The 11,652-nt window shown below is 45.8% G+C and overlaps 2 protein-coding genes across 2 annotated transcripts; both read left to right on the plus strand.

Annotated features, from left to right (window-relative positions):
• Positions 1 to 3,679: 3,679 nt before the first annotated feature.
• LOC136653891 (olfactory receptor 4Q3-like) lies at positions 3,680 to 4,618 on the plus strand. The gene has a single exon (XM_066630765.1). The coding sequence runs from the start codon at positions 3,680 to 3,682 to the stop codon at positions 4,616 to 4,618; it is 939 nt and encodes a 312-aa protein (XP_066486862.1).
• A 5,677-nt stretch (positions 4,619 to 10,295) lies between these two features.
• On the plus strand, positions 10,296 to 11,222 carry LOC136653892 (olfactory receptor 4Q3-like). Its single transcript, XM_066630766.1, has one exon. The coding sequence runs from the start codon at positions 10,296 to 10,298 to the stop codon at positions 11,220 to 11,222; it is 927 nt and encodes a 308-aa protein (XP_066486863.1).
• The last annotated feature ends 430 nt before the right edge of the window (positions 11,223 to 11,652 follow it).

An 11,652-nucleotide genomic window follows, 5' to 3' on the forward strand; every position in this document is an offset into this window, starting at 1 on the left:
CTTAGGCAACTTGGTATCCATTACACCTCTGTATCATATGGGGTGTTTGCATCCTTGAATCCTCAACCCACCTTACAGGGAGGTTGTATGCGACACTGAATTTCTTGAAGGAATGGTGGGGTTAAAATTATACACACAAACTACTGATTTTGCTGGCTTCAGCTCAACACCCAGGGGGAAAAAACCCTTGACAGCACCCAGGCCGCATAATATCTATTGCATACAACAAGTTCCAGATCTTCTTAGATTTTAATCACCCCATGTGGGACCAAACAGCAGGCAGCTCTCTCCAGGGTACTGACAACTGTGTCAGTGCCAAGATGAGACCTCAGGCATTGTTCACAGTGGGTGGAATCAAAAGGCTGTGGATCAAAGGAGGATACTATAAAGGGGATTTCAACAGGAGTCTTCCTCTTACTTTCAAGGGAGGTTGAAATCAGTTTGGGGGAAACAATACTTGTCCGTGAAAATATCAATTTGCATATTTGCATGGAGGGACATTTTTCATTTTTGTGCCTCAGTGACATTTATTTTCACAAGGATCTTCTGGGTCACAACACCTTCTATTCCTGTTTCCTTCCTTTTGCTTACCTGATATTTTTTGCTTCCTTTCTCATGCTGGTGAGTACAGTAGTTTGAGAAGCTGGAGGGTGGCTTAGGAATGGTTGATTGACACTGAAGGCTTCTGCAGGGGATCTGCTTTGCGTGATTGGAACAGAGTGTCCAGTGCCTTCATTGAACACTATAACCACCACCTAAGTGGTGTTATTGATGCTTGCTCTGTTTCTTTTGCTATGCAATTGCAGTTCTGAATTGTTGCAACCACAATTCAAATTCTGAATTGCCAGCGATCACAGTCATGTCTTGAAAGTCATTTGAGGGTGATTTGATAATTGTTATGAATACAATTCAATGGCTTCTTAAGCACTGCCTGCTAAGGGGTGTGCAGTTTCTGCCTGTCCTACCCTAATTTTCAAATCCTGCCGACTACGCCAATTTATCCGGTCCAAATATCCCAACTCCCTTCTAATGCCCACTTTTTGGCTAATTAACACCCTCCTTTTCCAAGAAACAACAGCTGTGGTGTGCAAAGGAATGAACACAGAACTCCTTATCAGTTTGTGCAATTAACAATAATTTATTGCTACAAACATAGACACTCCCTGCAAGTCCTCTTGTCCAGAGGCTTTCCCTCCCCAAAACTCCACTTAACTCAGTGGGTGAAGGTTTGACGCCTCCAGTCCAAGTTCACAGTTCAATCTCCAAAGCAGTCCAATCTTCCCAGTCCAGTATTCCCAGTCCAATCTTCCCAGTAGCAGTCCAATGCAGCATAGTGTGTGTCCAGCAGAGTCTCAGCAGTCCCTTCCTCTATCTTCTCCAGAAGAGTGTCTCCTCCAGCAGGGTTCTGGCAGTCCTCTCCTCTGTGTGTCCTCCAGCAGAGTTCTGGCAGTCCCCTTCTCCCAGTGTGAGTCCGTCTGGGTGTCCCTCTGGGTCAGGGTCCTCCCTCTGGTCAGCCCTTTGCTCCTTCTGAAGCTGCCTTTTATCCTGCAGCCCCTTGTTAAGTCCAAATGCAGCTCAGCTGTGAGCTACCTCGTTAGCTCGGGTCCCATCAAGGTCAAATGAAGCTCAGGTGTCCAACCAGGTCTCCATTGGCCTTGATTGATTACAGCTGTGGAGCCAGCCCTGCCCTTCCCAGAGCTGTCAACCAGCTGTCAACACCACATCATCCACCTGATGATCGATCTTCTGATCTTCCATTACACTGCCTTCCCTGTACTTACACTGCAACTACTTTGTTTTCTGTGCAGTTCTGGGGGGGAAAAAATCGCCGCTCAATCCTGTCAAGAGGTTTGTCTGCTGGAATCAGCTTTTCTGCTGTGGAGCTTGCTTTATGGTCCCAAGGTAAGGGAACAAATGCTCCTTTACCTTGAGGAGGTCTTTGTGACTGCCCTTCCACAGTGGTGTAGCTAGAGGGGGGCAAAGCACAAGGTTTTGCAGGGAGCCTCATCGCAAAGTGCACACGGCCCCTCCCCTTCCTCTTCCGAGCCATTCTGGGTGCTGGGAGCAAAATGGAGGCGGAATGCTCCCATTACCCAAAATGGCTCCCAAGCGGACGGGGAGGGGCCACCTGCACACCACTGTGAGGCCCCCTGCCCAACTTAGTGCTTTGCACCCCCTCTAGCTACACCATTGCCCTCCCTCATCACAGGATGCAGCACATGCCCCATTGGCACAGCTGCATCAGTGCTGGAAAGTTGCATAGGACTGGCCCCTAACTAGGGAGGACAGAGAGAATGGAGTGGGGAGCTGAGCAGATTGGGATGAATTGGAAGGGGGAAGGGGATATGTTGGAGACGGAAGAGGATGTCTCCCAGCCTGACAAGCACCAGATGTTATGCCCTCTGGAGCCTCCTGACAATCCCCACTGTCTTCTTGGAATAAAGCCAAGCTCTTCTTGGAATAGAGCTATATAGCTTGTGCAGGTCCAAGGAGACCCATTGGCTCAAGGGGCTTAGAGAGGGGTAAAAGAATTTTCCTTACCTCTCCCAAGCCTCCTGATCACCCCCTCCTCCCGTCCAGCATGCAGTTTTGGTGCGTCTGCATGCTATAGTGGGGAAAAGGATAGAACTGGGTTGTTTAAGTAGTACCAGTCATCATCACGATTAGCACCATGAATGTATAGGGATTGCTCCATATTATGAATAATATTTTCACCTCCCTTCCTCCAAAGAGTTCAGGATGTCACATGCAGCATTGTAGCAACTGGCCCGATAGAACCCCCTGAGCTGCCACAGATTGAACTATGACCTTCTGCATGGTAAGCCTGCACACTTTCCTGAGATCAAGTCCCATCTCTAAGCCACTGCAGGAAGAGTTACCTGTCTGTATGCCAGTTCTGAATTCTTCCTGCACAGAGACAGGAGTTAGGACTCTTTATAGAATTCAGCATCATGAAAATCTCAACGGTCATTAAGAATCACAGGGCTAAGAAATTCCTGGTTGAATCTCAGAAGTTACAGTAGAAGCATTTCCATCAATCAGGGACTTCAGTGAATTACATAGCCTACAAAATCCTTCTGTACTCCTGTTTAGCAGATGCAAATTTTAGCAGAAACTATTTTAAAAAACTTTTATCTATCGCTCAGTTTATTTTATTCTTGCTTATTGTTTTACGTTTTCAGTATTTTTATTGTACTGCTTTTATTCAAAGTTTAGGCCAACTTGACCTCTTGTACGGGTTGGAGATTGGGGTCAATGTGTTCTAAAATTAAAACAAACAGAAAAACTGAAATAAGTCCTCATAAGGAACTAGATGCAGATATAATTAATTGGTCTATTCACACGATTATTTCAAAAGATTCATGCTCTTTCCAGTGACTGATTTATTGTATTTCTACCTTGACATGCTCACACACAACAATGAATATTGCCTGAAAACCATTGTGTGTATATAGTCATAAGGAAAGAGCCTGGAAAAGGTCTAGAAGTTGAGAACTAAAGAAAGAGGAGTGAAATCACCTTGATTTTATTCATAATTCCAGGAGGGTAAAAGAGTCTGTTATATAGAAAGTCAGGTTATAAATTACAGGAATAAAATGATTTAAAAAAATTGTGTCTGGGTTGAAATATCGCTCACATACTTCATTTTTTAAAAATTGCACTAGAACCAACCATCAACATGAATGGATCCACCATCTCAAAGTTCATTTTGCTGGGCTTCTCCTGTTCCCACATTGCACAGCTCTTTCTTTTTGTCCTGGTCTTGGCCTGCTACACCACCGCCCTTCTGGGGAACTTCGTAATTATGGTGACTGTGTGGTCTGAGTCCAAGCTCCTTCAAAGTCCCATGTATTTCTTCCTTGCCAATCTGTCCTTTATCGACATGTCTTTGGGTTCATTGGCTGCCCCAAAATTAGTGACCGACCTATTGAACAGTTTCTCTATCATCTCTTATGGTGGCTGTATGGTCCAGCTGTTTGGTCTCCACCTCTTTGGGGGTGCAGAGATGTTTGTCCTCACTCTCATGGCCTACGACCGTTATGTGGCCATATGCCACCCACTGAGATATACATCCATCATGGACCGGCAACGCTGCTTCAGTCTACTGATATTTTGCTGGACAGGAGCCTTCATTCATTCCACTGTCCAGATAGTGGTCTTAGCCCAGCTACCATTCTGTGGACCAAATGTGTTGGACAATTTCTTCTGTGACATCCCACAGGTAATCAAGCTGGCGTGTGCAGAAATCTATGTGGTTGAGATACTGATGCTGATCAGTGGTGGCTTAATAACTCTACCCAACTGTCTGGCTGTACTGGTTTCATATGTCATCATCTTGGCCTCCTTCTGTGGCCGTTTTGGGAAGGGTGGTAGGAAGGCTCTGTCTACCTGCAGCTCCCACCTGACAGTGGTTGGCCTCTTCTATGGACCCATGGTTTTTGTCTACCTTAAACCCTTCTCCCACTCTCAGGTGGACAAAATGGCTTCTGTGTTCTACATGGTGGTCACCCCTGCCCTAAATCCTCTGATCTACACTCTGAGGAACCAAGAGATGAAGGGAGCCATGGGGAAGTTGAATCACAAGTGTAAACTCCTGCTGCTGCCTCAAAGGGAGTAGATGTATGAAGTTTCATTTCATAGGCTCCTAGAACTTTGTCTGCTGTTCTCCATGTGAGACCTAAGTTTCACCAATTCTGTATTACTATTTTGTAATATTATTATAATAGATGAGATTGATGAGGATTAAATGTTTTTTATTATAATAATTGATATACATTGTTTGTATTATGACATTTTTATTGAATTGTCTTCTTATCTTTCTCCTGTGTTTTTGGGATGTTGCCATTTCTATGGGGTTGCACTATACATTAGGGAATGTGATGGGAGGATGAGGGCTACTGTTTCAGAGATGGTTATAGAGAAAGATTCATGCAGGCATGGCCATCATGGCTACCACCAGATTCAGAGGGAAGATTTCAAGCCACCCCTGAACGCTCCCTTTCAGTGTATCTGTTTATTGAATGCAGCCTTTGCAATATGCGTGTGATGCATCTTTCACCTTCCATCAGTGTCTTTCTGGTATCCTCTTGTCACCTCTTTGTTTTGAAGCTGTGCCTGCATTTCAAAGGTGCCCATTGTGTAATGTGCCCTGCGCACCTGCATTTTGAGTCAAAGTGTTCCCATTGATTGTGTGCCAGAAAGAGGCACATCAGCACCTGCTCTGAATCCATCCAAACACCAGTTTGCACATAAACACACTAGCGCAGAAACACCCAGAACCCCTTTTACACCCCAATAACCAGGTGAACATGCTTATTTTGAGAGCTGTACATAAGCAGCAACTCCAAAACCCCATAAATAGTGAAGGGTTCTGACCAGCCGATGGTCACCCCATGTTGCATGAAATCAGAATTTCCAAATCTGTTCAAGTCCCTGCAAGGCTTCCCCCAACCATATCATCTTTGGGTACTTATTAATATGCTTTCTTTTCCTTTCCACTCACCCTTCTTTCTCTCATCTCAGTTTAAGGACTGGGCTAAAAATTTAGAGTTTCTCAAAAGCTTCTTCCCCAAAAAATCAATTGCTTTTCTACTTCTCTGTTAGGTACATTTCACAAAATATGGTTAATAATAATAATAATAATTAATACAGGTATTTCTATACCGCCTTTCTTGGTCCTCAGATTTCTCCTTAGACTTTATTCAAGGCGGTTTACATAGGCAGGCAAATAAAATTCCCGTAGGGATTTTTACAATTTGAAAGAAGGTTTCTATCTTTTAAGAAACCACAACATTCAGATGTTTCTTTCTTGATCTGGTCGCACATTCTGGCCTCCATCCTCCCACGCTCAGAGCAGATGGAATAGCTCAGCTCAGCTTGTCAGCTGTTTCAAGGTCGCATGGTGCCGGTGGCCTCGAACTGGCGACCTTCGGATGTTATCTTCAGGCAAATGGAGGCTCAACCCTCTAGACCAGACCTCCTGCCTAATCTATCGCTTTATTTGTATCCTTTCCTGTAGCAACTCTTTTCTCCAATAAATCACTTGTATCTTTGGGCACACTCTCTTGTCAATCTGTTGAATTGATTCTTAATGATGCTGGTCTTCACCCCTATCCCCGAAGATCCCTTGTTCCATGGGCTGCTCCAACAGGGAAGGTCAAAGCTGGAGAGAATGAGCTACTCTGATCCTCAGGAAACCAACCCTGCATTCTTTGTTAATTCCCTGAGGGTGCAATCCTAACCCCTTATGTCAGTACTTTCCAGCACTGACAAAAGGGCAATGCAGCTCTGAGGGAAGGGAACAAACATTCCCTTACTTTGAGGAGGCCTCTGTGAGTGACACCCAACTGCAGGATGCAGCACATGTCCCATTGGCACCGCTAAGCCAGTGAAGGAAAGCACTGACATAAGGGATTAGGATTGCGCCCTAAATAAATAATTTGAGCACTGTGGCAACATTAACCCAGTTTACCTTCAATGCCATGTAAGCAGTAATCACAGTCGAGGACCTCACATGTTGTGTTCACTTGCGATTTAGCCCCCCCACACACACACAGAGATCGGGGGGGCTTGTGAAAAATTGTAAAAGGGGCCAGCCAGATTCAAAACACCTGCCATCATCGCAGGAAAATCCCCCATATGTCTAACACCAGCCAGGTGAATCTGATGTTAGACATAACACAACAGCATAACACAACAGGAAAGAAGCACTCGAGGCTAATATGTGAAAGGAGCTGACTGCAAGTAGGACGGTAAGTGTGAGAAAGACGGAGGAATGGCAGCAGGAAGTGCTGAAGATCCAGGAAGTCATTCAATTTTTGCTTGGTCTGCTCTAAGAAATTATCGCCATTGCTTACTGAGATGCCACAAACTATCTGATGGGCCTTGCTGCTCAAGAGGTAACAGCAGCTACCACTGATTTACGACTGATTCTATGTGTCTGGTGACCTGTGCTTTACTATGGGTGCTTTTCAGCAGTTGGCACTGGTGGCATGTGTGTTCTCCCGGTGCGGCAGTGTGATAGGCTAGGGCTGTTGGAGTTGAATGGCTTAATCCTAATATCTGATTTATGGCAGTGGGGCAGTGTCATGTAAGTGATTTGTGAGCCTAGTTTGTGCAACAAGGCTGCCAGCACGCATCAATGTGCAGGATGGTGGAGAGGCGTCCTGGGAGAGTGCCAATAAGTTGGCGGTGGAGGTGGGCGGTGGGAGAAATGGGGCAGGGAAGGGAGGAAGGGGGCAGTGTCTGGGTGGGGGAGAGACCTGAAGTTGTCATTCTTGCTGCCCTAGATGATTTGGGGCCAGTTGTTCTCTGTTAGCAGTGTGCCTTATAGGGGGAGGGAACCATGTTTGCCACACTGAAGATGGGCACAATGCAAATGCCATCAATGACCTGCTCAGTTTTTGCTGAGGTAGGCTCTTCTTCCAAGGGAGAAAAAATATTGGGGGGAAAAAGTACACATGCCTTCGGAAGTTCTGCTGTTTACAAGAACTGCAAAACCTTTTTTTCATTTGTAATTGTCCCATTTGGGACTGAGCAGTAGCCAGCACTCCCCGGGATGCTGACATCTTCATCAGCTCAAAAAAAGAGCACAGGATTTGAACACAGGGGGTGGAATCCAAGGACCTCAGATTGCAGCAGGATTTTATCTCAAGGAACTGGAAGGACTCCATCCTCTTCATTTTCAGATGATATTGTTGAGGGGGGAAATGGGTGATTTCATTCAAATCCCCCCTTTGTATAATTGTATGGAGAAGGTTATTTAGATTCTTGTTCTCAGCTCTCTCATTTTCATTCAAGTGTTATCCTGGACGACACCATCTTTCCCCTCCATCGGTCTCTTTTTGCTCACCTGGGTTTCTTGCATGTCTTTTTTCCATCATATCTGAGCCTTCTTGAAAGACCACAATGTGTGGAGGATGACAGATTGCCTTGCAATGAAGTCTCGATCGCTGAGATGGATGGTGCCAGTCCCAGATACCTTCTGACTGCAAACTGAAATCAGTGTGAGTTTTGCTGTTTTTGCTACAATTTCGCAGACTCTGGAGTTTGATCCTTTTGTTTCCTTGTTGAGGCTTCTTCTTCTTTTTTAATTTTGGAAGAAGTCCCTAAGGATGTTGCTACTGTTGTCATTGGGGTAATGTCCCATTTGTTGCATTTTGGACTTGCATTGCAGTTTGCAGCACTCCGAGTGACTTGCATTGTAAAAACAGACCTTCCGAAGCCATGATTGACAGCCCGGTCCGAACCAATTTTCCAGCCTCAATGCAGTCCTGAGGTAAGGGAGGGAATATACCCTTACCTTGAGGAGGCCAGGGATCTGCTGGTCCCACCCCGCTCTCGTCCCTGTTCCCCCCACTCTACCCCAGAACACCTCACCCTGAAAGTCCTTACTGCCACCCAGCACTCTTCCCTTGCTCCGGGCAGTATTAGTCCATCACTGGGCTCAGCACCGATTGGCGCTGGGCTGGTGCCAGCACTCCCTACTCGGAGGGTGCCATAAACATGCTTTACATCACGTTTATGACATCCAGCAGCAGTGCTCCTCATCCTTAGGTGAGTTCCATCCTCAGTGAGTTCCATGGTTGAATAGGAACCTGAACCTAGGTCTTCCTCATCCCTGTGCAACACTCTGGCTACTCCATCACTGTGGCTCTGTAGTGGGTAGCACTGCCCAGCTCTGCTACCTGAGGTCTTCTTTACTGGCAATGGCAGGAGTGGAACAGGGAATTCTGCATGGAAAGCCTGTGCTCTGCCAATGAACTACAACTTGTCTTTATGTGTCATTACCCTGCCAGTTACTGTGGAAGGTATTAACTGTATGTATTTAAAAATTCTGCACTTATTCCACTTTGGCACACAAATACGTACTACGCAAAGATGTCAGAATAGGGACATTTGATCATCTCAACTTCCTTAAGAAACAAATTAACAAAACATGGTTTCTAGTCCTCAAGTTTCTGAATGCCTACTCAATGTCTAGTGAAATACCAAGTGGAAACTGAGTGGTATTAGCTCAATCTTAGTCCCCAGCAGGAACAGAGAAAGCCAGGGATGGCCACTTGAGTTAACTCATGTCATGGATGGCATTGAATCGCAATCAACCTGTGACTTGGTGCCAGTGACTTAGAAAAGTGTTTGGACCCAAATTGACTTGAGTCCTGACTCACTTTTGTGCGGGCTTGCAACTTGTGTGTGTGTGTGTGTGTGTGTGTGTGTGTGTGTGTGTGTGTGTGCGTGCGTGCTTACTTGCCACCTCTGTGTTGTGTCAAAGACCTTGTGGACCATCTGAAAGCTGGTGTTCATATCGACAGCAGTAGAAGACAAGGTAGGAGCCGGGTAGGTTGGTACCAGGAGGTGGGGGCTGGGGGGTGGAGGAGAGGAGGAAGGCTTAAGTTGTTTTTTGGGGGGGCTGCATGAGTCTGGTGGGAAGAACCTGAAGAATGTAGAGCCAGCCACAACATGGCTATTTGAAGTCATTCAAGGAGAGTCTTGAATATTGGTCTGAAATTTTCCTTTGCATGCAATAAAATGATAAGGGGGCCTGGAGTTTAATCGTGAAATGTTAATTTACCACCCAATCCTATTGGGCATTTAGGACAGCAGGTTGTAAATACTGCTGCGCTGCTGTAAATGATGCATTTCCACCATGCGCGAAGGTGGCAGAGGGGAGCGGGCCAAAGTGTGGGGGAGGCAGTTCAGGAGCAGGAGGGAGTGGATTTCAGAGGCGGACACACATGCCTGATTCTCTCCACCTTTCCCAGCCCAGACCAACCCCCTGAGGCTCCTCAGTCAGCAACATAGCTGGTGTAAGTCCAACAAAACACACTGGCAACCAGGCAGCCTACAGGGAGGTAAGGAAGAAATGTTTTACTTATGTTTCCTGGGTCTGGTCACCCCCCACCATTGAATGCAGTACAGTAGGCACAGCTGCATGGCATAGAATGGAGAGGGATAGGATTGGGGCATTAATTTAATTTTTCATGTGTTTATTCCACCTTTCCTCTAAGGGCCACAGGGTGGTAGCCATGGTTTCTTCCCACCATTTGTACTCCAACCAACCCTGTGAGGTAGGTCAGGCTGCAGGACAGGCTGCAGTTCACCAAGGATGCCTCATGGCTAAGCAAAGATTTGAACCTGGAAATAAGAACCTTGCTCTTAAAAATAAAAGCAGGAGGTTTTGGATTCTATTCATGGTACCAGGACGGAGAAGCTACTGGGTTTGGAGAGGTGAGTAAGGCCTGAAAGGGTTAATGATATTCTCTTTCTTTCTCTGACTAGACCCAGCTATCGGGATGAATGGGTCAACAGTTGCAGAGTTTGTCTTCCTGGACTTCTCCTGCTCTCGCTCTGCTCGGTTCATCCTTTTAACTCTGGTCTTGACCTGCTACATCACTATCCTTCTGGGAAACACGCTTATCATGGTGACGGTGCGGACTGAGCCCAAACTCTTTCAGTGCCCCATGTACTTGTTCCTGGCTAATCTGTCCCTCCATGATATGACATTGGGCTCTATAGCATCTCCCAAACTAGTGACTCACCTGTTGAACAGTGGTGGAACCATTTCTTATGGAGAATGCATGGCCCAGATATGTAGCCAACACTTTTTTGGTGGTTCAGAAATGTTCCTCCTTGCTGTCATGGCCTACGATCGCTATGTGGCCATCTGCCACCCACTGAGATACACAACTATCATGAACCGACAACATTGCTTCAGTCTCCTCATATTTTGCTGGATAGGGGGACTCATTCATGGCATTTTCCAGGTAGCAGTCATGACCCTACTACCATATTGTGGAGTGAATGTGTTAGATAATTTGTATTGTGACATCACACAGTTGATCAAGCTGGCCTGTTCAGAAACCTCTGTTGATGAAATACTCTTGATAGTCAGTGATGGCCTAGTAATTGTACCCTCCCTTCTGGCCTTGCTGGTTTCATATGCCACCGTCTGTGGCCGTTTTGGGAAGGATGGTAGTAAGGCTCTGTCCACCTGCAGTTCCCACCTGACAGTAGTTGGCCTTTTCTTTGGACCCAGTATCTTTGTGTATCTGAAGCCCTCCTCCTACTCCCGGGTGGACAAAATGGCCTCTGTGTTCTACATGGTGGTCACTCCTGCACTCAATCCTCTGATCTACACTCTGAGGAACCAAGAGGTGAAGAGAGCCATAGGGAAGTTGAAAAACAAGTGTCAATGCATTCTGGTTCCTCAGAGGGAGTGAATTTTCCTTTTCCTAGCAAAGATGTTGTGCGTTTGAGCCGTAGATTTCAATGAATTGTTTGCCATTCTTACACTATTGTAGAACTATTATTATTTTTTTTTTTGGTAATTATTTATTTTTTCACTGACTGTTGATAGTTTGCCAGTGGATATTTTGTTATAATACCCTTAAGTATGAAATGCTGGGACACATGTTAGGAAAAGCTCAAAGTGCACCTCCTTCCGTGTACAGTGAAAGGATCTAAAATAGCAAGGCTCCACAGTTGCAAGCAATCATAGACATACCATTAGCTTGACAGGGAAGCTTAATAGGTTGAATGGCTGACTAAAGGGAGATGACTCCACAAACCTCCTGTTGCCTTGTCTTGCCTTGACTTGTCACACCAACCATCTTTTTGTCTGGAAGACTCTACATGCAAAGATGAGGGCTG

This window comes from Tiliqua scincoides, chromosome 5 (genome assembly GCF_035046505.1).
Source record: "Tiliqua scincoides isolate rTilSci1 chromosome 5, rTilSci1.hap2, whole genome shotgun sequence".
Taxonomy (NCBI): Eukaryota; Metazoa; Chordata; class Lepidosauria; order Squamata; family Scincidae; genus Tiliqua; species Tiliqua scincoides.

What these genes read in the sequence shown, in the direction of transcription:
- LOC136653892 (XM_066630766.1), top strand. Translation starts at nt 10,296, where the DNA reads ATGAATGGGTCAACAGTTGCAGAGTTTGTCTTCCTGGACTTCTCCTGC.
- LOC136653891 (XM_066630765.1), top strand. Translation starts at nt 3,680, where the DNA reads ATGAATGGATCCACCATCTCAAAGTTCATTTTGCTGGGCTTCTCCTGT.